General features: G+C 36.0%; 2 protein-coding genes and 2 pseudogenes across 2 annotated transcripts; 2 read left to right on the top strand and 2 right to left on the bottom strand.

The window, feature by feature from the left end:
• LOC109721564 lies at window positions 1,430-15,395 on the bottom strand (annotated as a pseudogene).
• Window positions 13,642-15,253, top strand: LOC109721565 (beta-glucosidase 24-like). Its single transcript, XM_020249230.1, has 3 exons — window positions 13,642-14,218; window positions 14,480-14,582; window positions 14,702-15,253. Exons 1-3 carry the CDS (start codon window positions 14,174-14,176, stop codon window positions 14,812-14,814), a joined length of 261 nt encoding a protein of 86 aa, XP_020104819.1. The 5' UTR covers window positions 13,642-14,173; the 3' UTR covers window positions 14,815-15,253.
• Window positions 16,718-19,300, top strand: LOC109721466 (annotated as a pseudogene).
• On the bottom strand, window positions 20,379-23,809 carry LOC109721465 (fatty acyl-CoA reductase 2). Its single transcript, XM_020249119.1, has 9 exons — window positions 23,398-23,809; window positions 22,952-23,055; window positions 22,664-22,863; window positions 22,468-22,568; window positions 22,148-22,358; window positions 21,859-22,020; window positions 21,674-21,755; window positions 21,085-21,491; window positions 20,379-20,698 (listed from the first exon to the last, which is right to left on the bottom strand). The coding sequence occupies exons 1-9, from the start codon at window positions 23,807-23,809 to the stop codon at window positions 20,506-20,508; spliced, it is 1,872 nt and encodes a 623-aa protein (XP_020104708.1). The 3' UTR covers window positions 20,379-20,505.

Raw genomic sequence — 25,018 nt, 5'->3', positions numbered from 1 at the left:
TTATATTTTAGTCTAATTCAAATCCTTCTACGGAAAAAGTATCTGATGCACGCATTGGATAACTAATATTCAATCTCACGTTCTTTAAAATTCGAATCTAAATAATCTCCACGATTGAACAGATTTATCTACTAAAACTGATAGTATTCGATAATCTTTTCACTAATAGAATGAACCACTACTTTTTTGGAGCCTTCGAACGAAAAGTCATCGTACATCAAAGTCACAGCGTTGCTCACTCCATAATAGAAGGTCTATTTGACCTGGCTTCTTGTTGTAGTAACATTTTTATCAAAATCTCTCCCACAGCTTCATGCTATAAAGTACAAACATCAAGAAACTCTTCTTAAATTCACTGCAAAATTTCTAGAATTTTGCCTATAAAATGCCTTGTTGCTACTTGCAATGGAAACACAATTCCAGGAGATGACCAAATAAGAGGGATTCTTTTAAGATAAAGAGGTATCAAAATATATTTCACAAGATAAAGTTATCGTACTTTCTTACGGCCATGAGCCAATGACTGAGAATCCTCGTTTTGCTATATCAATATTACAAGGAAAATAAAACATCTGGTCCACAGTAGAAATTTCGTGAGGAAACTCAGATTTAAAAGAGCCAGTGCAAACTGCATTCAATAGATCAATAGTTAATACGAAAAACACGAGCTCCCATGATCTGACAAAAGTTTCAAAAGGAAACCAGAATTTGGATAAAACATATCTGATACAAAAAAAATCAAAATAGTCCAAAATTAAGGTAAACTGAGCAGAAGTATTAATTAGCCTTCCAAAGTCTCAGTTATCAAAGAACCCGCCCAATCTAGCGCCTGAGATTGTGCAAGATATAGTCTGCATACAGATCCCTAAATCCACAGCCAAAAAGACGGTTTCAGAATAGGGAGCGAAAAAAAGAAAAGAAGAATATATTCTATTAAAACGTGCTAATATGTACATGACCAAGAAATCTACATGTTTTCATATTTGAAGGGATTTATCAGTGGAATATTTGCATGCTTGGCAGGCTTTTCAAAAAATTTCTCTACTATGCAAAGCAACTCCTTGAAACAATAGCAAGGATCCATTTGGAGCTTCTGCTATAGCTGCAAAATGAGATAATCTTTTACGTCACAGAAGCAAGAGCTTCAATACGAAACTACTGACAATAATGTAATAGGAAGCGGTTAGCAGAGGGCTGGTTTTTGCTAGAAAAACTGTTCAAAATGTTCTACTTGAACAACACTCATAGAAACTCTAGGTAAGTCAAACAGGCTCTTGTGAGTGCAGGCTTAGGAAAGACAGTCGTAAGCAGCCTTTCTACCATACGACAAATGCTAAACGATTAATCATTACACTATTATTTCTCACAATATTATCTATGGCTGATACAGGAAAATGCAGTCATGCAAGCCTTTATTGCTGCTACTGACTTACATAGAGAGCTGAATAGCTTCCTGGGCAGCGACTGCAGGTAAGAACTCATTGACAGCAACCTCTTTGTTCTCGTTCTTTTTGTCTACATCAATGTCAAGGCTACTAGGATTTCAAAGTTAAGTTAAAAAAGGAAAGGACCAACAAAATGACATATAAAACTCATCGATTTTTTTTAAAAAAAAGGATACAGTCCTCAAAAGAAGCAACGAATTTCAGCAAGTCGGTGAGGAGAGAGCTCGTTATGGTCATTGTAGTGGCGGTATTCCGGATCATCAGCACAGCTGTAATTATCTTATCATCTTTCTCACCCTGATACAGAATGAAGCAAGGGAGGACGGCACTTATAAACAAAAGGGAAGGGAAAAAAAAGATAATTTAAAGAAGGTTGGAGGTTGTTGGGGACATCATGAGCTACAACATTGAGTAATGAGTACCTGATCAATCATAGGCATAAGACCTATGGCCCTTGCACTAAGAAAGCAACCCGGAACAATTGGTTCCTATTCAAACAAGTGCAGGGGCAAAAGAATTATGTTAGGAGCATCAAAGAGGCACTGTTTACCTATAAAACCTTATTATTAGTTAAAATTACAATACGGTAGCCATGAGGACATAGGTGCCATTTATCTGAAAAACTGATTCAACGGTTAGACAGAGCAGCACAAAAGAAAAGGGGAAAAAAAGACAGTTTCGAAATAGAGGCACTTTTTCTCCTTCAAGAAAATAAAATAGTAATGTAGATTTCTAGTCACCTGCATCAGGACCAAAACATCCATGGGGTCACCATCTTCAGAGTTCATGGTATGATACCATAGTTATGAGGATAGACCACTGATGACTACAGAATCCTGTCAACTTGCGATAACAATATTCATGAACTTTGCAAATTAGTTATTTGAAATAGTGAATAGGATAGCAACATCCAGGATCATCAATATTTCTATAATTCAGGGACACATTGAACTACCCAACAGTTACTGAATGTGATATGATTGATGGGCCCAAGTTTTCGAACATTGTGCCATTTAATAGGCAGATTACGGGAGTTAGATAGCTGAAAATTCTTCTTTTCCTTTTTTTTTTAGATAAAATTGTAACATGCTACCACTTCATTCCACAGGGATATGAATTAAGCTACAAGGTGGGGACGCCAGGCCTCCATAAAAATAAAAAAAAAAACCAAAAAAACAAAAAAAAAAACTAAACGAAGGCAACAGGTATCCCAAAACCTCCTGTGAGATCGAGATAGCTGAAAGTTCTAGAGCTTCTAGCTGTAGAGGGAAAGCTAAAATAAGCTTTTGGCCCGTAGAGCATAAGATTCAAATACAATCTTTTGCTTTTGTCATAGCAAAAACTGTTCTCGGGATACTTAAGAAGATGGATGGCGTATTCAAGTAACTCAACTCACAAAAAATTTCCGTAGAAGCTCCAGCATGACCAAAAAAGCTAAATAATTTTAAGGAATTCTCAAGATAGAGAAGAGATTGATATAGATAAGCACATATTAGAGATAGCTGGATGGAAGTCTAACCAACGCATACCTTGATCACTTCTTTGCCTTTTATTTAGTAAAGACGAATTGAGATGCTATCCAACAACAAATAGAATAGATTAGTCCATGTGTTAGTGCATCTAATTACCTAGAATTAGAGTTGAAATAAACCATAAAAAGTAAAATAAAATAAAATAAGCATAGTGAAAGGAAGCCTATATGTGATGCGCTTAAAACTAATATTTACAACATTGAAAGCGGAGGGAGCTCCAGGACTTGCATGTAAATTTGTACCAACAGTTAGCTTCTGTGTGTTAATGTAAGAGTTGATAGGCAATAATAATCTCATTAGAAATCTACCTGTCTCAAGATCATGCCAAGGATGTGCAGCTACAGATCTCCAAGACAGGGACGAAAGAATCCTTTCGCTCAACCGTGGGACTGCCCATTTTTGAGAAGCTTCTTCAGTCATTTTTATACAATTAAAAGATCGAAAAACATAAAACAGATTGTTTGCTTATGCTTAATGATACATTTGGACATGTAAACGTACACAGATGACTATAATAGTCCAACCATTCAATAAATAAATAGTTTGCTACAGCATCAATCTTTGTAACACATCAAGAGAGAGGATACTAATACACATCAAGAATCTGATCAAACTATGCGCCTGTTTGGCCTAGCTTCAGTTTTTGCTTCCGGCAAACGTTACCTCTAACTGAACATTTGAGAGATGAAGCTTCTCCCCTGGTATAAATCAGAAATGAGATTTTAAAGCTCAAAATCATAACTTCAAATTTGGAGCTTTTAATTTTGACATGAGTACAAAAAACTACAGCACGACTAATATAGACCTTAAGAGAGGTAATGTAACATCCCAGGACAACGTTTTTTGTAAATGTCACTTAATTGGTCTCCAACTTAAACAAGAACAGAAGAAAGCTCTTCATCTCAACATGAAGCGGTGGGAGGAGAAAACTCCGGGCGGAAGAAGCAGAAGGAAACATGCTGAAGGAAAAGCTCGCGAAGCTTTGAAGGAAGGTGATGAAATTGATATTAAGATTGTGATTAGGGTTAATTTTCCCTAACCTCAAAGAGATTTATTTATATCAAAGAGTTTTTACAGTAAAATTACAAAACTATAAAAGTAATGCAAAATTATAAAAGAATAGTCAACACTCCCCCTCAAGATGGTGCATAGATATTTCTCATGCCCATCTTGTACACAATGTTATTGAAGACTGCTCTACCAACTCCTTTAGTGAGAATATCAGCTAATTGATCACTTGACTTCACAAATGGAATGCGTAAGCTGCCCTTTTCCAAATTCTCTTTGATAAAATTCCTATCGATCTCGATGTGCTTTGTTCTGTCATGTTGTACCGGATTGTGAGCAATATTAATAGCTGCTTTATTGTCACAATATAGTATTGATGGTTTCTCATCTGCCATATTAAGCTCTTGCATAAACCTTCTAAGCCATAGAATTTCACTAACACCTTGAGCCATAGCTCTATATTCAGCTTCTGCACTAGATCTGGCTACTACATCTTGTTTTTTGCTTCTCCAAGTAAACAAATTTCCACCAACAAAGGTACAATATCTAGAGGTTGATCTTCTATCATCTGGAGATCCAGCCCAATCAGCATCAGTGAAGGATTCAATCTTCAAATGACCATTTCTAGAAAATAGAAGTCCACTTCCTGGAGCTGACTTCATGTATCATAGAATACGATAAACAGCCTCCAAATGTGATACTCTTGGGTCATGCATATACCGGCTAACCACACTAACTGCATAAGAGATGTCAGGTCGTGTGTGAGATAAGTATATCAATTTACCTACTAACCTCTGGTATCTTTCTTTGTCAACTTCTTTTCCGATTTTACTTTGCAACCGATGATTCACTTCTATTGGCGAATCAACTGGTTTGCACCCTAACATTCCAGTCTCTTGAAGTAAATTCAGCACATATTTTCTTGGAGAAATAAAAATTCCTTTCTAAGATCTCGCCACCTCAATTCCTAGTAAGTACCTTTACTTTCCAAGATCTTTTATCTCAAATTCCTTAGCCAAGTAACATTTCAGTTTACTCATTTCTTGTGGGTCATTTCCGGTGATTACTATGTCATCGACATAAACAATAAGAATGGTGATTTTGCTCGTCTTTCTTGATGAACATAGTATGGTCAACATCACTTTGTTTATATTCAAAGTTTAACATTGCTCGGCAAAATCTATCAAACCATGCTCTAGGCGACTGTTTCAGGCCATATAATGCCTTTTTTAGTCTGCAGACCTTTCCAATATTTTTCTGAGTCGAAAAGCCGGGAGGCATCTCCATATATACTTCTTCTCGTAAATCTCCATGTAAGAATGCATTTTTTACATCCAATTGTTGTAAATCCCATCCTAAATTTGCAGCACATGAGAGAAGGACACGAACAGAATTCAATTTTGCCACTGGAGCAAAAGTCTCTTGATAATCAATCCCATATGTTTGGGTGAATCCTTTTGCCACCAATCTTGCTTTGAATCTTTCCACTGAGCCATCAGCTTTATATTTCACCGTGAAGACCCATTTACATCCTACTGTCCTTTTTTTTTGCTGGAAGATCAACTAGCTCCCATGTATTATTCTTTTTGAGTGCCCTCATTTCTTCATCCATAGCTCCTTTTCATTTTGGATCAATTAATGCCTCTTTCCAATTATGTGGAATTGACACAGAAGACAAGGACGAAACAAAAGCTCTATATGAAGGTGATAAGGATGCATAAGAAACAAAATCAGATATAGGGTATTTACTTTTATTTCGGACACCTTTTCGAAGAGCAATGGGAACATCAAGATCATTAAAAAGGGAGAACAGCTGTTCGCACTCCCTTAATTTTCGTTTGGAAAACAAGGAGGGAATAATCTCTTAGGTATTGTTTGGTTTGAGAATAAGCAAAAAGTGGGTATTCCGAGGATAGGTATAAATTGAGGTATAACCGGGGATTAGATCAATTTTGCGTTTGGATGAAAATTGGGTTATTCCTGAAAATAAAAAAAATAGCGTTTGGTTAGGTAAGATGGAATAAGAATTAAAATGGGTAGTTATTAAAAAAAATATTATTATTATTATTCTTTTTTTTATATTAGAATTTTTTTTTATTTTATATTTATATTCTAAAAATCAAAATTAAATTTTAAAATTTAAAAATTTAAAAATCTCAAATTTATAATTTTAAAAAATTAAAATTTTAAATTTTAAACTTTAAATTTAAGATGAAATTTTAATTTAAAAATACAAAAAATCAAATTCTAAATAAAAAATTGAAATATCAAAATTTAAAATTTAAAATTAAATTTTTAAATTTTAAATTTTAAATTTTATAATTTTAAAAATTATAATTTTAAAAATTATAAATATTAATTTTTAAACTTACAAAATTTAAATTTTATAATAAATTAAAATTTTTCTTTCACTCTCTCTCTCTCTCTCTCACTCTCTCTTCACGGGTGGAACAAGCTGGGTTATCCCACCTTGTTCCACCTTGGGTTATGCTCGTTAAGGGATGGGAACTAGTGTTTCCATCATTTTTTGTTTATGTTTGAAAATTAAGGATGGAATAAACTCTTTATTCCATCCTTATCCCCCAACCAAACATAGCCTTATTCTATATCTTGTTCCCCAACCAAACGGGCCTAAATATATTACAATAATATACAAAGTTCTGACATTTGGACTAAAATAGTAGTTAAATAATACCTTTTAGAAGCCCTTGCTGGTCCAAAACAGATCTACACTATATGTTAAATATGTTTCTCCATACGGTTAATTATGGAAGTCAATTCCTAGAAATTAGGACAAGCAAAGTTATAAATGAAGTGCATGGCCAAAATATTGTTTAAGGTCAATTAATACTCGAAATAATTAAACTTCACTTAATTATGTTAATGCGTGAAGCCTTTTTCAGTTTAAATTACTTGTTTCCAACTGTACACAGCTCATGATATATAGGAAGCAACGACACAACTTGGATCTCTTATCTCCATTCCAGTTAATTTTTATCTTAGATTATATATATCTATGATAGGATTATCGGGAGCATCAATACACTTAAAAGCTTTTAATGACATCTTTTGAGAGACATGCATGTACACAGCACTGACAGCAGCGACGCTCATCCTCGCGAAAGTTGTGCGTGACAAAGGATATCGTAAGATAAATTTAGTTGGCCCATAAATCCAGGCCCACCGTAGGCCCAACCAATAACAGGCTAGTTAGGCCGAGAACCCAAATATCAACTAAAAAGAACAAAATAAATAAAAAAAAGGTAATGTCGCTCGTAAGAGGCCTAGGTAACCACATTGACATAATTATTAGTTCTTCCACGAGATCAAAACAATGAAGGCAGCTATTGTACTTGCGTAGCAAACAAAGCAAAAGATTAGAAAAATTTTCGCAATTATTGTATTTCTATTTTTGAATTTTAAATAGCGAAGCTTCAAAAACCCTATGTAGTTTCACCTTTTTTCACTTTAGTACCCTGTGGTTTAAAATGTATCAAGTTAGTATCTTGTGATCTATTTTATCACTTTAGTACCCTGTGATTTTTTAAACCACAGGGTACAAACTTTATACAAAATTAAAACCACAGGATACTAAAGTGTTAAAATGCAAAACCACAAGGTACTAATTTGATACACTTTAAACCACGTAGTACTAAAGTGATAAAGTGAGAAACTACAGGATACTAACTTGATACATTTTAACCACATAGTACTAAAGTGAAAAAAAGTGAAACCACATAAGGGGTTTTTGAAGTTTTCCCTTTTAAATATGTGTTTACAAGCTAAAAACCCGAGCTAACCAGCAATGCTAGGAACACGATTTCATCCACCGGCATCATCCATTATATAAACATGGAAAGCAAAAATGAACAAAATCTCCAACTTGTTCTCAAAAGCAAACAATTGCTAAACATGCAATGTAGGTAAGCATCCGGTACCCTACACTCCAATAACGAATTCAAGTACGAAAAACACCAACTAGTTCTCAAAAGCAAACAATTGCTAAACATGCAATGTAGGTAAGCATCCAGTACCCTACACTCTAATAACGAATTCAAGTACAAAAAACAGCATATGACTTAAAATAGCTAATAAAAAGCAAACAGTTGCTAAACATGTATATGTTGGTAAGTATCCACCCTAGACTCTAATCTGTTAGGACCATGTATTGCTCCTTCACTCCAGAAGTCTTGGTTGCCTATTCTCTATACAAACCTTCCTCAATAATCTTCCAAAATGGCAAAGAGTTTACTCCCCATCTCCTCTGCTGATGAAACAACCTTTTCAGCTATTTCCAGATGTTGCTGCAGGTCTTTCATCATTGTTTTCAGTACCAAAATATTATCGGCATTGGAAACGTGGTTGGCTTCTTCAATTAGGGCGAGGAGCCAACGATTTCAACGTATTCAAAGGAAAAAGTAGTTGGAATAAATAAGGTAACATACATTGAATCTGAACTCGTTTTCACTACTATCTGGCCTCAGATATTACTTTGAATACAACTTAAACTTCTTCCCCTTTTCCAAATAAAAGCACAGTTTGATAACTCTTACTTACACTCCAATTCTATTCGCCAACTCTTTCTCTGCTAGTTTTCATAACATTTCAAACTAAGGTGACATCATTGCATCTGGACTCATTTAGACTACTTGGACTAATGTGATTTTAAAGGGTCTTAAATCATAGTTACATCCCAGCTTTGAGTTAACTAAGGTTACACTACATTGCATTTGGACTCTTTTGAAGTACTATGACTATCTAATCGAGTTCTAAATGAAAAAACATTGTTTAATACTTCTTACTAGCATCCCAGTTTTCTCCAGTTCTTGCGCAGTTCTTGCGATTCTAGTTTTCAGAACACATTCGAAAAAAGAACTTGAAAGAAACTGGAGTCAACTATAGTTACATTACTTGCATCTAGACTCCTTTTTACTACCACAACAACCTGATCTGACATATCACTTTGAATACGCTGAAATCGTTGGCTCCTCGCCCTAATTGAAGAAGCCAACCACGTTTCCAATGCCGATAATATTTTGGTACTGAAAATAATGATGAAAGACCTGCAGCAACATCTAGAAATAGCTGAAAAGGCTGTTTCATCAGCAGAGGAGATGGGGAGTAAACTCTTTGCCATTTTGGAAGATTATTGAGGAAGGTTTGTATAGAGAATAGGCAACCAAGACTTCTGGAGTGAAGGAGCAATACATGGTCCTAACAGATTAGAGTCTAGGGTGGATACTTACCAACATATACATGTTTAGCAACTGTTTGCTTTTTATTAGCTATTTTAAGTCATATGCTGTTTTTTGTACTTGAATTCGTTATTAGAGTGTAGGGTACTGGATGCTTACCTACATTGCATGTTTAGCAATTGTTTGCTTTTGAGAACTAGTTGGTGTTTTTCGTACTTGAATTCGTTATTGGAGTGTAGGGTACTGGATGCTTACCTACATTGCATGTTTAGCAATTGTTTGCTTTTGAGAACAAGTTGGAGTTTTTGCACCATCCAGCACGAAGTCCTCAGTGACAACCACTTCTCCAACCTTGTTTGCAGCATCCAGCACAAAGTCCTCAGCGCCAACCACGTTTCCAACCTTGTTAGCACCATCCAGCACAAAGTCCTCAGCGCCAACCACGTTTCCAACCTTGTTAGCACCATCCAGCACAAAGTTCATATACGCTGGATAAAATTCATTGTTCTTTAGCAATTTCATAAACTTCTCATCTTTCATCCCTTCACAGAATTTATGAACTTTCGTACCCACCAACTGGGACTCTAAGTAAACTGGAGAAGCACGTTTACCGAGTCCGAGTTTGTGGACGATGAAGTCGTGCACTTTTTGCGCTTCATCCATGTCATCAAAAGGTCCCAAACGAAAAATCCCATGTTTGGACGCTTCAAGCCTAATTGACCATTTGTCACCTTTGACCTTTAAACCCTTGGGGGGCATGGCTGTCTGCACATAATGTATATTATATAATTATTGATAAAACAACAGTAACATGTTAAGCAAACTTGCTAAAAGGTCAAAACAGAAGAAAAAACACGATGATGAATCCATATACAAATATATGTGCTTCATCCATGTAGTTTACTGTCAATTTTTTTTTATCAGTATCTTTTATATTTTTAAGATTAGGAAAGAGCCTGCAATTTAAGATCCAGCTCATGATCTCATCTCTTCCATGCCTTTCAATGTCGAGAGATCAAACTTGAACTTCAGAAATCAAAGAAGAAAAGGCCTTCGATACCCTTCTATTGACATTTCAGAGCCATCACTGTTACAAAATATAAATTTACCACTAGAACTGTGTTAAATTATGTGTTCTAATCCCTGTATATAACTAAGTTGTAGCAAAGTTTAATACCATTTAATCCCCCAATTATCTATACTCTTCAGAACACACAAGAAAGGAAAAAGTAGTTGGAATAAATAAGGTAACATACATTGAATCTGAACTCGTTTTCACTACTATCTGGCCTCAGATATTACTTTGAATACAACTTAAACTTCTTCCCCTTTTCCAAATAAAAGCACAGTTTGATAACTCTTACTTACACTGCAATTCTATTCGCCAACTCTTTCTCTGCTAGTTTTCAGAACATTTCAAACTAAGGTGACATCATTGCATCTGGACTCATTTAGACTACTTGGACTAATGTGATTTTAAAGGGTCTTAAATCATAGTTACATCCCAGCTTTGAGTTAACTAAGGTTACACTACATTGCATTTGGACTCTTTTGAAGTACTATGACTATCTAATCGAGTTCTAAATGAAAAAACATTGTTTAATACTTCTTACTAGCATCCCAGTTTTCTCCAGTTCTTGCGCAGTTCTTGCGATTCTAGTTTTCAGAACACATTCGAAAAAAGAACTTGAAAGAAACTGGAGTCAACTATAGTTACATTACTTGCATCTAGACTCCTTTTTACTACCACAACAACCTGATCTGACATATCACTTTGAATACGCTGAAATCGTTGGCTCCTCGCCCTAATTGAAGAAGCGATGTTCACTACTTACTTCAATCGAAGAATCCTTCTCCAATTCTTCCACTTCTAATATTCAGAATGCTTTAGAGCAAAGAACTAGAAGAAACTGTGGTTAACTAAGGTTTCATACGTTGCATGTGGACTCCTTTCAACTACTACGTCTACCTGATACTACAGAGTTGTTTTGAAAATAACTGCGATCCTTCACTCCTTGCCCTTTTTTTTCTTTTTGTCAATTGTGAGTCTTCGGTACCCCCAAAAGATGGAAAGAGATAGGTCATAGGTGATATGATTGCAGAAGCCGAATTTTCGAAACTTCTATCAGAAAATTTCCTACCCTTTGGAAAATAACCATATAATTGAACAAGAAATCAGAGTTCATTCTTTTGGAGCCACAGAATAAACACAAGCTCAAACTTGTCTATAGACGGCTATAGACACTTCACGCGAGGCCCATTTCATGCTAGAGTTTACGAAAGTCCTACAGTGAAATGAATCACAAAATCCTAATGTTTACATACTTCTAAATTGATCATCCTAACGAAATAAAAAAGGAAAGTTTGTATAACACTCTCACAACTTGTTCAGAAAGGTGGGAAGGAAAAAGAGGGTAGATTAACTGTTAACCAGGAAACAGAGATCTGTCCACCCTTATTAACAAGCAAGTAAAGAATTTTAGTCGCAAATAGAACATTAGACTATGATGAGAGAAGTCCAAACAAGGAGGAAGAAAAAAGAGAGAAAAAAGAAGAGTAAAGCTGGATGCTAAAAAGATATGTTAAGTCTATGATAACATAAGTCGACCATGACATTTAATGGTTTCCTCTATTTTCTGAAGTAGAGAATTAACGACGACAGGGCAAAGTACATAGCACTAGATAAAAATTGTAGGAATTAAAGAGATTCAGATGTAAGATATATATATCACATACCCCATTTCTTAGACATCTGCAATTTGCTAACTTTTAGGGAATCTCTGCTAGTTAAGGAAACGGCATGCACAAGTGATTGAAAAAACAGCTGGAAATATGTATGATGACTGTAAAAGTACTAGCTTCAACCTCATAATCTGAAGATTACATAGAGAATTTGGAATCAACTTCCTAGACAAATATGAATGTTCAAGTACTGTAAAGATGAAGAATTCTTTCTCATGTTTCTTCCTAGACAAATGTGAATGGCGAAGCCTCTCCATGTATAGCCTACTTTATCCAACTGATATTCTCGGATAATGAGGGTGTATGCATCTCTACATTTGAGGTAAGTTAATGATGTTGTTTTCATCAAGACTGAAAAGTATGGAAGTTTGTTTTGATGTTTGGTGTTTGGAACCTGGGTGATGTCTTAAGAGGAGAAATCAAACTTGAATAGATTTTACACTAAAAGCCTTGTGAAAAATGAGATAGGATATTAAGCTTCTGTCTTCTAATAGATATTACAGTCCATATATTTTGTTAGATTGCGTGACCAACATAAGGAAAAATAATCCTGTGTAAGGTGCAACTTGAACGGGTTGAGTCGAGTTGAAGGCTAAGTGACAACTCTATCTAACCAAATGCTACCTCGGGTTGTGCTTTGATCCTAACAAAAAATCTTTTGGATTGCACTAAACTAGGGTCAAAACCAGGTTGGTTCAGGTCGGGCTGAATTATTTCAATTTCTTGGGTTCCAAATGATAAATTTTATAGGGAGATGATTTGAAATGCAAGGGTTCAGTCATTCTCTAGAACCAGGATGAAAAAGAGTGGAATAGAATATCATATCCTTCTCTAGTATCATCCGGTCTAAAAGGAGAATTCTAATATATACGATTGTATGTGGTGTATATATAGAATGTATGTTGCTTAGCTTTTATGATTATTAATTTATCATTTTAGGTCGGGTTGTGTTGGGTTTGATTTAGATTTGTGTAGTACAGGTCAGGTTTGATATCACCTACTTATGTAACACAAATTGAGGTTCGGTTGAGATTTCATAATCACAAGGGAACTAATATTCTGATTGGTGAACCTAATGCTAATTATTGATCAGGTTTGGTCGCTTTGTGCACCTTTCATACCTGGGGCCTTTTGGTTACTCATAAGAACATTATCAGTAATGACTATACTTCTGGTTTTATTCTTATCTGCCCAAGTCATAAAACAAAAAATCAAGGAAAAATAACAATTCATTCTTGCTAGCCGACGCAATGTTTTTTAATAACAATCTGTGAAAACTAGGTTTGGGAGATTGCTCAAAAGAGGAAAACTTTTTAAGTTCAAGGTAAGCCAAATGTAGTAGCTTTCATATTTCATTTCCTTTCTCTCTTCTTTTGGAACCTGGATGTACAATCCTTCTTATGCTTGAACATGAATATATATAATTGCGTTTTGATTCTTATGCTTGAACATGAATAGCTCATAGGCATTTGTAAACCATGAATACATCTTTATTCCAGGGGCTTGCCATTCATCATCTTAAGCATAAAAAATATGTAAAAAAAAAAAAAAATGCACGTGCACACTTAAATTTTAAACTTTAGTCTCTGTTGTTGGGGCTAGGCGTGTTGTTGACAGTTTATCTAACCTCTATATGCAAAGGATTTCTCTATGACTTGCATAATGTCTATACTATAGATAGTATAGTAGCCTAATTCTATATATATATATATATTACTCTTCTTTTTTTTTTTACTGTCGACGCTAGGTCTAATATCATATATATTATCCACAAGACAATTCATTGGACAACAAACACAAAATAACAGTTCATGTAAGAGCTCTACTTGCACAACAGCTTAAACAGGGACTCCACAAATCATGTACACCACAAGCAAAGCTAATTAGAAAACCCTCTCAACTTCAAAAATATTTTTAATCACAAAGAATATAATTATTGATAGCATGTTGGAATCCATAGAAAACCCAGATGGTGAGCATCTTCATACTAACACAGAAGTAGAAGCAAAGGATATAAAATAGATCTTTGTTAGAGTTTCATCCTGTATTTCATTTCTTCGTAACTTTATAAACAGGTTCCTGGAACCATTAACTCGAGGGAAGTATCCCTCAAGCATGCAAAGTTTAGTCGGCAATCGTCTGCCGGTATTTTCTAAAAAGCAGTCCGAGCTGGTTAAGGGATCATACGACTTCATTGGGGTTAACTACTATACTGCCAGCTACACTTACAGTGTTCCTCCACCTCCCAACAATGTTAATGCAACCTTTTCCACTGATGCACAGATTAATGCAACAGGTAAAGGTTCATGACTAAAAAAAAAAGACCTTTCAGCATCCCAAAACCTTCTTCCTATATATTGTTGTCTTGAGTTCTGACACCATTATAACATTTTCTAACACCCGATTGGACCACAGGTATGCATCATTACTTTTCAATTTAAAAAAAAAAAGGAAAAAAGGTTTAGATCCACATGAACTAACCTGGGGTTTAGAAGTGAGATAGGTGACACAAATGAGATTTTATAAAATGAGCTCTAAGGTCAGAGGTGTTTCACAGGCTGCTTCAGGATGGCTTTACATCTACCCACCGGGAATAAGACAACTCTTACTCTATACCAAGTCCAAGTACAACAACCCAGTCATTTACATTACAGAGAACGGTAAGATAGCCCCTTTCATATCCATTATTATGAAGCTCATAGTTCAGTATTATGAGTGGTTTAGCTAATCAAATGGCGAGCACAATGTGATTTACTTTTCTCTTGTTATTCTTCTTTAGGTGTTGATGAGCACAACAATAAGACTGTATCTCTTAAAGAAGCCCTAAATGACCGCACCAGAGTTAGTTACTACAAGAAGCATCTCCTCTACGTGCGCCAAGCCATCAGGTGATTTACGCTTCAAAATTTGGACTAGAATCAGTTGGGTTGTAATTGTGACAAAGAAGTATTTGATCTCGCACTTTTTTTAATTTGTTATGCTGGTCCAAAGGACCTAAAACATAATCAGAGCAAACATGTCATAAGAGCAATGGAGATTCACAAGTAAAACCGTTCTTGAAACCTAAATAGTCTCGCAAAGCTTACTCAATCAATCAGTGTTAATGAAGCACAAAAGAGACCTAAATTTCGGCTTCGAAACAAATTTAAAAGAGATGAGCATGTAGATGATCGAACATTGTCAAAAAACTGGATAATATCTCCCACAAATCGCAAGCGAATCCAAAAATTAACTCCTAAAACCCCCCATTACGAACACTTCGGCTTAATTGAGAAGCTAGATCAAATTGCACTAACACTGCGAGATCAAAGCCAAAAATGAAAGAAAAATCAATAGCTCACCTCTCCCGATCGTGGAATCGTGTGTAGATCCAAGTGAGAAGAAAGGGAGAGAGATCGAGAGAGAGAGCTCCAAGCTCGCGGTGCGTGGAAACTCCGATCTGAAAAAAAAAAAGGGGGAGAGAGAGAGAGAGATGGAGTAGGGCTAATTAATTTCTATATTCCAACGGAGGTCCATGCCTTTTCAAACCCAATATTGGCCCAATTGTTGGCCCAATTTATAAAATAAGTTAATAAAATAGAGCCAATATTATTTATACAATTAAAAATTATTATCACTATACTAACGGTTTACTAAATATTACAGAAAAAATAAAAAATATCGATATAATTAAAGGTATCCAAAATATCTGATATCCCATACCCGACTCGAACCCTACCCGGATCCAAACCGGACCCGATAAAAAATAAATAGTATACGGATAAAAAAAATTACCCATTAAAATTTCGGGTATGGATCCGGATATTTTATACACATATCCGATTTGGACCCGACCCAAACCTAACTTTTAAATCGGTAGGGTCCGGAGTAGTTTTCAAATCCGAACCTGGACCCGAACCCGGACCCGGATCCGGACCCGATAAAATATCCGATAGTAAATAAAAAAAATTAACTTTTGAAGTTAAATGATCAATTTTAGTATGACTTATAGATGATGAGTCACTATGTATTTTCATCATAATAAAATCTTTGCCATCTCTTTTACTCATTATCTTTTTCTAATTTTTTTACTCTTTTTCTTTACTCTTTTTTTTCATTTCATTTTCGCCAACAATATTTTATTGGATGGTACAACTTATTAAAATGTGCGTTTTTTTTATGGTGGGCTTTATAGTTTGTCTATTGACTATTTAACAAAATTTATAAAAAAAATATATTTATACGGATATCTGTGCCCGATCTAAATCCGATCCGTATCCGGTCTTAAACGAGCAGTATTCGGATAGTCACTATCCAGACCCGCTCAAATAGACCCGATGGGTATATTAGTAACTTTAGTATCCAGATCCGGACCCGACCTGAAATTAAATGGGTAGGGTATATATATTTTTTTGTGATCATTTTTTTTTAGGGTATGGATACAGTATATTAATTATCCAGACCCGATCCGGTCCAGACTTGTTTATCGACTCATATATGAAGTAATCAACATGCTCTAAATACAAATCCATCAATATAAAATATAATAAACCTATACCCCTCGTTGGTTTCGTTTTAGTTTGAATGAATTCTAAGATTCTATCACCATCTACATGGAGTTTTTTAAAAAAGGAATACATCAATTCTTTTATAATAAGATTTTGTAACAACTCATTAACCTTTAGCGTAAGCTTATCCCTACTCATAAAAGTAGTACGTGGTGAAAAGTCATAAAGTTTGAAAGAACCCAGCGTGACCGATGCTTTATTAGCTATTAAGCTATCCATAAATCGAAAACGAATATAATTAGGATGGAATGGCATTATATCAGGTAAATTATCTCCATTTTCGTACCCTTTGAAATCAATATAATTCTTCTTCATGTAAAGGAATTGCGCGAACGATGATTGAACAAATGTATTTTTAATATCTATACTAGTTATCCATTTTCGTACCCTTTGAAATCAATACAATTCCTATATCTTCTCCAATCCCATTGTTACTGAAAGAAGTAATTCGATCCTTAAAATTTTTTATATCTATACTAGAAATCAAAGGATTACCCACCGGTAATGTCACGGTCCCACGCCGATGATCACCAGCTCCGGTGATCGCCGAGGATGGACATAAGAGGATGGGGAAAGGAAAACAAAGAGAGAGAAATAGCTACACTGTGCTTATTTATAGACCCAGTTGAGGGACTAAAGTCTAAAATGTAGAAAAGAACAGACTCAAGAAAAAAAGGAAAAATCCTCATAGGCGGTCCCGGCCTTTGACTGCGTTGGCCTGGCCCCTTGTGAAGGAGGAATTCTACACTATCACACCTTCACCACGTCATCAATAACAAATCAATCACATTTCTTTATTTCAAACAAAAGTATAATAAAAATATTTTTTTACAATCATGATGGGACATATATTTCTAAACAGAATTTTTTGATTGATTTGTTACGCCACGTCACCAATATATTCGTTGCATTCTAGAATTTTTCCTTGTGAAGAGGCGTAACGGGTCGGATGCTAGTAGCTTGATCCGCTAAGTAGGTTGATCCGCTCCATTCTGCAGCTACTTTAGGCTATGTGTCCATGTTTAGTTCCTCGAAAGTGGGCAAAATAAGAAAACTTATCAAAATGACTTTTATAAAAATAATTTTAAAAAAAATTAAATTTAAATTTAAATTTTGAATTTAATATTATATTTTAAATGATCAATTTGCATAAAAAACCACTAGTTACTAGGTAATTGTGAGGCAATCAATGCAATTAGTTCCTCATGCTTACTCGCATGGTCCTTCAACATCTGCAAATCTGAAAGAAAATTGCATATTTAAAAACTTCATAACTATAAGTTCCAACGGTAAGGTTATGCATCCTAAATTTCTATTGGTAAACAAAATATAAATCGAATATAGCTACTGGACTTGTCAAGCTTATCATGCATTCTTTTGGCAGTAAGCTTGCTGATTTCTCTTAAATTTTTTTTTTGAGAGATAGGTTGCACGCTACCCGTTTTGTTTATTTCATTTAGAAATAAACTTAGCTAGAAATGTGAATTAACTAGAATTCGAACTTGGATCTCAGGTACCGACCACCAAGCCCTTTACCACTTGCTTTAGGGACGGTCGGTATTTCTCCTAAAAATTTAATGTGTATTTTTGTATACTTTATTCCCCTTGAATTTTAGTTGTGATGCAAGTTTTTTAACCCTTCTATCGTCTAATAGTATCTATTTAGTACAGAAGCTTTTTGATTTAATTGCATTTATAGGATCTGGCGATCATTTTAATGGATCTTTTTTAGTTAGCTAATTTTGTATAATTAAGCGAATTTGAGGTGACATTTTTATTTTCTGTTTACTGATCTTTTTGACTACTTTCCGCTGACAGCACTGGTGTGTGTCCAAACTTGCTATAGAACCTCACTTGTGTTACTCTTTTCATCTGTTCTGTAATGACTATTCTCTATTAACTGAAACTGAAATATACAACTACTTGATCATTGTGTTTCCTTTTCTTGTTATTAGATCATCCAGCTAATCATTGCTGTTGTTTTATCTTTGTTCTGCTTGAAGGTTGAATCAGAAATATTCTGCCTGCACGGTGGTTTGTCTCCATCTATCGAGACGCTTGATAGCATCCGAAACTTGGATCGCGTTCAAGAAGTTCCTCGTGACGGGCCAATGTGTGATCTCGTGGTCTGATCCACATGACCGATGTGGCTGGGGGATTTCTCCTCGTGGTGCTGGATATACATTTGGCCAAGTAAACATGCTGACTTCTAGACTCATCTATATTGTGAATTTGAGCTGCAGCCTTTTCTTATACTCTTTTTTTTCGGGCTGACTGCAGGATATATCAGAACAATTCAATCATACCAACAACCTTAAACTCATAGCCAGAGCTCATCAGCTAGTCATGGAAGGATATAATTGGGGACACGTAAATAGTTGATTATTCTTGTTTACTATATCTATATATTTGTCTGTGCTTGTTTTTCAGTAATTGTAATAGTATGGTGCCTTTCTTGTACAGGAGCAAAAGGTGGTAACTATATTCAGTGCACCTAATTACTGCTACAGATGCAGGAACATGGCCTCCATCTTGGAGGTTGATGATTGCAAGGGGCACACATTTATCCAGGTGTTAATTCCAGCCTTTTTTTTCATGTTTTTTTGTCCTTTTATTCTTGATATTATGGTTTCTGAATCATTCTAAGACTCTTTGATCATTTATCAAAAATGTCGTTGAAGAGTATCCTTTAGAGGAGGAGGAGGAGAGGTGAACCTGATGTTGTTGTCTAATGTTGTTGTCTTATTGTTGCAGTTTGAGCCAGCACCGAGGAGAGGTGAACCTGATGTTACGCGAAGAACACCCGATTATTTTCTATGATCCTACAATTGTTGGTTTTGCTGATAAGAACTCGCGTATATGCTCGCAAATGGAAAAATCAGTGCAAATACTATGCAAGATGTTTTGGCGTGGTGCTTTATTTCAGGGAGCTGATTGTGACATGAGAATATGAAATATTTAATGCTGAAGAAGGAAGCCCCCTTATGTATGTTTGCTAAATTAGGTCCTAGAAAAAAGTTTCTTTCAGAGAAGCAGCGTGCAAGTCTTTTTGATGATAGCAGTGAGCAGGACTAGTGATGAACATGGACCTTCATCTCTCTCTCTCTCTCTCATGATTTTGTAAAGGCAAGGATTCTCTTTCTTGGTATGCAACTACTGTTTTCCAGATTAAACTTTCTAATCATTTTGTGTTGGTTGTCCATTATAGCATAAGATGTCATGTTTTCTTCTTGACTCGGCTACCTGTGGTTTTGTCACAAGTAATATGACTAGTAAGACTTATTTTTCTTACAACCTCGTTCATGTTTGAACTAAAAATGCAGGGAGACTTGTTCAAATTAAACACTGTATGACTATTATCTCATTTTGCTGTTGAAGTCCTGGGGGTACGGTGAAATTCCCCAAATTGTCACCTATAATGAAATGCGGTTGAGATTTCCAGTTGCTAATGATTGCTAGATTTCCAGTTGCTAATGATTGCTATTCTTAAATTTGAAATTTTTGTCTGGTTTTGTCTGGTTGCGAAAGATTTATTGCTAATGTGTTTCATTCTCTTTCTTTATCATTCTTTTGTGATGATTTGTAAAGCAGTTGATTAATTTGAATTGAAAGGCATAAAAAATTAAAAATATCATGGTGAAAGTGGCAATGTCTTCTATATAGCAATGATGTTACTTTTCTTTTTCATATCTTTTTGTCTCTCAAAAATGCATTGCATACTTTGGTTGCACATATTTCTTACCATATTGGAGTTCTTTAATCTATCAGTCTCAGACACTGTTTCTTATAAAGCGCTTATCTTCTTCATTTTTGACAACAAATAAAGCCCTTATGTGATAATAAAATCATTAGCTTTAAGAATGAAGCCACATATGTCAAGCCAATAAGTTATTCATCAATTTTCTGAATCATACAAACAACCAGCTCGGTGTATTTTCAGAAGACCTATCAAATAAGGTTGGCCACGGGATCTGTTTTAGCAGGAGTTCTCGTGCTTGATGGTTACTGTAATTGCTGAATGTGTATCTGCAAAATTTCACATTGAGGAGTTCACTAGCTGGGGCCTGGAACACATGCCCCTTCCCTTCATGACATGTTTCCTCAGTCCAGGAATATGGACCTTGGAGATGTATTCCTTCCAGTCAATGCTTCTAACATCGAAAGGAAAGCTCCTCTTCTCATCCTCAGACATCTCATCCATCAAATTTTCCGTGTTTGTGTTGTCAAACCTGCAAATTTCATACATAATCCTCTAATGAAAAAGAAAAACAATTAGAAATGCAATCTGCTGCTTGTCAGATTGTAATTCTCTGCAAAGTGGCACGATTGTGCAGTTTGCCTAGATATATACACTGAGTATTAAGCGCTTGTTTTAGCTAGAGCCTCTGCCTTTAATACTGTTATACGCCAGATATTTGACTTTCGTAACTCGATGAAAGAGATGTTGCAGAATCTGAGGCAAACAAAGACTAAAGCATGGGTGCAGATGCAGTTGTTTAATACTCATGGCACGTCCATTCCGAGACAAATCAGGCGGTCATGAGACGATTAGATCATCCGGGGAGCGTCACTAGCTGTCTAGCTAACATTATCCCAGTGTAAGGAGAAATCTCACCTTCCGCCATAGAAAGTATATGGCTCATAGATGTTAGCCAAATAGATGGCCTGCTCCACAGATTTCGTGCATATGTTCTTCAATCTCTGCAACAGCTTCTCCTGCGTAGAAGCACCGGCTGCCTCTGCTGCTCTGCTGCTCTTCTGCACGGCATCGACAGAAACATAAGTTGAGAACTTGCTCATGTCGCTGAAAAGCTTCATCTGAGGAACAAGGATTGGCCTCCCTCGCATATCCACACAAGGATTTGTACTGAAGTGTTCGAAGAGAATTCTAGCCAAGTCTTGGAACACCAGGGGATTGACGATAGAGGAAGCCACATGATAGACATGCATCCCTGGCTCCCCACATGAGCCATGTTTTGCCATGGCTGCTAAAGTTGCATTTACAACCATGTCAGCTGGAACCTACATCCGTATATAAACACACCAGCCGTCTATAAATGTTGACATCAAGATCAATATCCTGGTTATTTACTTTAATATTTGCCAATGATATACATGTATGCCAAATTTATCTTACTGTTTGATTGAAAGAACAGTTTTGTGGGTCATTTGTAGGGAAATAAACTTAAAGAGAAGTCACTCACAACATCAAGCACTCCATCGGGGTCAGCGAGAAATCCAGTGAGTTGGCCTTTGCCGTAGTATAGAACAATAGGGTCCATCATTCTGAGAGAGAATAGGGCAACATTTACCGATAAAGATTTGAGTATCAGATGGTACCAATGATCTGTTATAATTGTTAGAGAAGAATGCAAAGGGTGTAGTTTACCTATTGCCTTCCATCCAACCGGGGAATGGTTCTTTCCAAGTGCTTTCAATCACACTAGGCCTTATTGTGATCACCGGTATGTCGCCTCGCATGCAGTTTATAACCATCTCCCCCATGGCCTTCGTGAACACATAAGTGTCCTGCCACCCATAGATCTTTGCTCTACAAGTTTTGCTCTGATTGTTAGTTTATGTAAGCGAATATACAGTTCATATGCCGATATGTAATATCAGAAAAATATGTTCGCGCAGAGATTTTTTTTCCTTTGTTTATAGAGTAACTGAATCACCTCTTTAAGCCCAAATCTTTCATCTCTTGAACAGCAGAAGCATCACTAGAATTCCTTCTAGAGTCAAACGCCAACTTGATTTCGGCCTCGATATCTAACATGGGTGTGTGTTTTGCTGCAGATTTCGACAAATTTGTCTCTTTTGTTATCGTGTCCCCTATGCGAAAGGGCTTCTCCAAGATCCTACCTTGTCTCTGCCCATTCACATATGCTGTTAAAGGAAACCATGTTAAAAGAGTTTAGTTTACTGTTTACCATCATAAAACATTAGGCACGAAACATTACAAGTAATACGGTTTCAGTGACAGCTATTATCTGACCCGTTGATACTTGTAAGAAGAGTTTAAGTCTCTTAAACCGCTTCGCAAAGCTCATCAGTCTGCAAGGTCCTATGGTGTTTATGTCGAGGGCTACATCGTACCTACAAATTTGGCGATTTCGATGAAGTGATACGAACAAGCAGGACGAACAAATGCAAATAATACTTTCTGAGTAGACGAAAGTAGTATAAGGAACCTCTCATCAAAAGTGGTATTTGCTGCTGAATTTATTATAACATCTACTTCTTCAGAAATCTTTTCGGCAATCTCAGGCTTAATGCCAATGTTGCCTACCCTGACATCCCCTACCACAGGAATAAGCTTCCTAAGCATGAAAGATTGGTAATTCTTTCCATGGATCTCTTGTAAGCATCTGAAGAGTTCTGTATTTACTATCTGAGTGATGGGGAGAAGAAAATTTTGTTAGTTCATAGTTTTAGCTATATTCATAACAGGAAAATCTATTAGGATTAAGAAGTCGTACTTCGGTCTTCAGCCTCTTCATTGCTGCTTCCTTATCCTTGGCCTTGATTAGGACATATATCTTTCCAACAGAAGGATTTGTCCTCAAAATCTTCTCAATAAGAACTACACATCCAGATTCCAAAGAGAAAAATAAAGAATGAGCCTTTTAAGGGTCAGAATTTAGTCTTACTGCCTGTTTAGCTTGGCTCATGGACAAGCTTCTCTACTTGAAAAGGCAAAATCTTTCAAAAACTATGCTTTTTGGCTAAAATAGCTAGTCTGGTGTTCTTGCTTTAGCGAGAAGCCAAAACAAGCGTTGGGCCTCCGCATCAGAATCTTTCATTTCAAATTCATGTCTTCATTACAGAAAGAAGTTATAAAGAAAATTTCAACATAAAATATTAGCTCTTTACTATAGGCTTGGAAGTTTGGCAATTGATGAGAAATGTTTGTTGAGATTTATACCTTTCGCGAGGAAGCCGGTTGCACCAGTGATGAGAAAGTTCTTGCCTCCAAGAAATCTGACAATCCCAATGCCTTCTTCACCACTTCTTAAAGTAACAGTCCTAGCCTCTGCTTCCTTGCAAGATGTCGAATTCATTGTTTCTACATCCTTGTGGATCGCCTTCTCAGGCGAGAAAACCACCTGATCCTCTTCTACCGGCACGTCTAACCTATCTGAGAAGAGGGGAGAAGTAGAACACCATTTGGAGCTGCTCGCATTTCCATTGACACTACAACAGACTATGTTGGTATTCCTTTTTTGCGACGGCAGCGAGAGGAAAACCACACGACGAGACCGATTTCTATTAATGGATGAAGAGGTTAGAGGCCTCTCAGGCAACACATGGGAGGAGTCTATGCATGAACTTCCCATGGTGGTCAAGAAAAGTGACTGGAGGGGGAAGGAAAGAGCAAAGTAAGGTTTGCAATGAGAAGAGGTGCAGGTGACTGATCTCTAACTAACAACTTCCTACAAATTTGCACCAAAAAAGAAAACAAGTCAACTAACAAATGCAGTTGCTGGAGAAGATGAGTGTGGTTTGGGTGAGGTTATATGGGATGGGAGGGGAGGGGAGGATAAAAGTTGGTGTAGTGTTGGATTAAAGGAGGCTATCTTTGTGCCTCTCCCCTTCATACCCCCTAATTGTGACTAAGAATGTGGGGGGATTCATGGGCTATAGGGGTTAATTTATAGTTAATAATGTAAAGGTGATTAAGGCTATCTTTTTGTTTTGCTCTATTAAATGTAACTAGTAACTAACCAAGAAATGTAAAGATCGTGCTCACACAGAAAAAGATGACACGAGTGATCGAAACTCATGTGAATTACAGTGTTCCCGTTTCAAGGTGATAAGAAATGCCATCATCTGTGTAAGAAAAGTTTGAATAAGATTGGTACTGTTGTTTTATATTCTAGAAGGCCTAATTAATTTCTGTTGTGTAAGAAAAGTTTGAATAAGATTGGTACTGTTGTTTTATATTCTAGAAGGCCTAATTAATTTCTGTTCTTGAATTCTAAGAACAATTAAATTGGAGAGCAGTACCTACAAATTCTGAAAGGAAAAATGTTATATGCACACCCGACTTACAGAGTGTAAATCTTATACTCGCAATCTAAGGGTTTAAAAATTTTCGTTGGCTTTTTAGTATTAAAAAAAAAGTTGATAAGACTAATAAGAAAGTAAGTTAGCTTTCGGATATTTATATCCTATTTATAGATGTAAAGGTAGCATTGCTCTTCAAAAATCAAGTGGCTGTTGAGATTGAAGTGTGACTGTTGGAGATTCTGGTGACTGTTAATTCGAATTGGTTAATTGTTATTGGCATTAGAATGCCTTTGTACAATTTAAGGAGTTAATTAACCCAAACGACTTTATTGTTTGCTCGTTACACAGCGTTGTCAATCAGTCATCCCATGGACTCAGAAGAGGACAGGATATTGTTATCTGGAAATTTCTCTTAACATTTTATTCATTTTTATAATTAACAACCTTATTATTCGAGAGTGCTCAAGAGCTTGACTTCTCATGTGAAAACACAGTCAAAGAGTCGCGCTTCACTATATCTCAAAAAACTATTCATT

Source organism: Ananas comosus, linkage group 15 (assembly GCF_001540865.1).
Source record: "Ananas comosus cultivar F153 linkage group 15, ASM154086v1, whole genome shotgun sequence".
Taxonomy (NCBI): Eukaryota; Viridiplantae; Streptophyta; class Magnoliopsida; order Poales; family Bromeliaceae; genus Ananas; species Ananas comosus.
This window is presented reverse-complemented; position numbering and strand designations above follow the sequence as displayed.

Excerpts from the sequence above, each read along its gene's own strand:
- LOC109721565 (XM_020249230.1), top strand. The coding sequence starts at position 14,174 with ATGTTAATGCAACCTTTTCCACTGATGCACAGATTAATGCAACAG. Across the intron at positions 14,219-14,479 it reads TGCACAGATTAATGCAACAG|GCTGCTTCAGGATGGCTTTA; the intron begins GTAAAGGTTCAT and ends GGTGTTTCACAG. Across the intron at positions 14,583-14,701 it reads CATTTACATTACAGAGAACG|GTGTTGATGAGCACAACAAT; the intron begins GTAAGATAGCCC and ends ATTCTTCTTTAG.
- LOC109721465 (XM_020249119.1), bottom strand. The coding sequence starts at position 23,809 with ATGGGAAGTTCATGCATAGACTCCTCCCATGTGTTGCCTGAGAGGCCT. Across the intron at positions 23,056-23,397 it reads AACCGGCTTCCTCGCGAAAG|TTCTTATTGAGAAGATTTTG; the intron begins GTATAAATCTCA and ends CTGGATGTGTAG. Across the intron at positions 21,492-21,673 it reads CCGATGGAGTGCTTGATGTT|GTTCCAGCTGACATGGTTGT; the intron begins GTGAGTGACTTC and ends ATACGGATGTAG.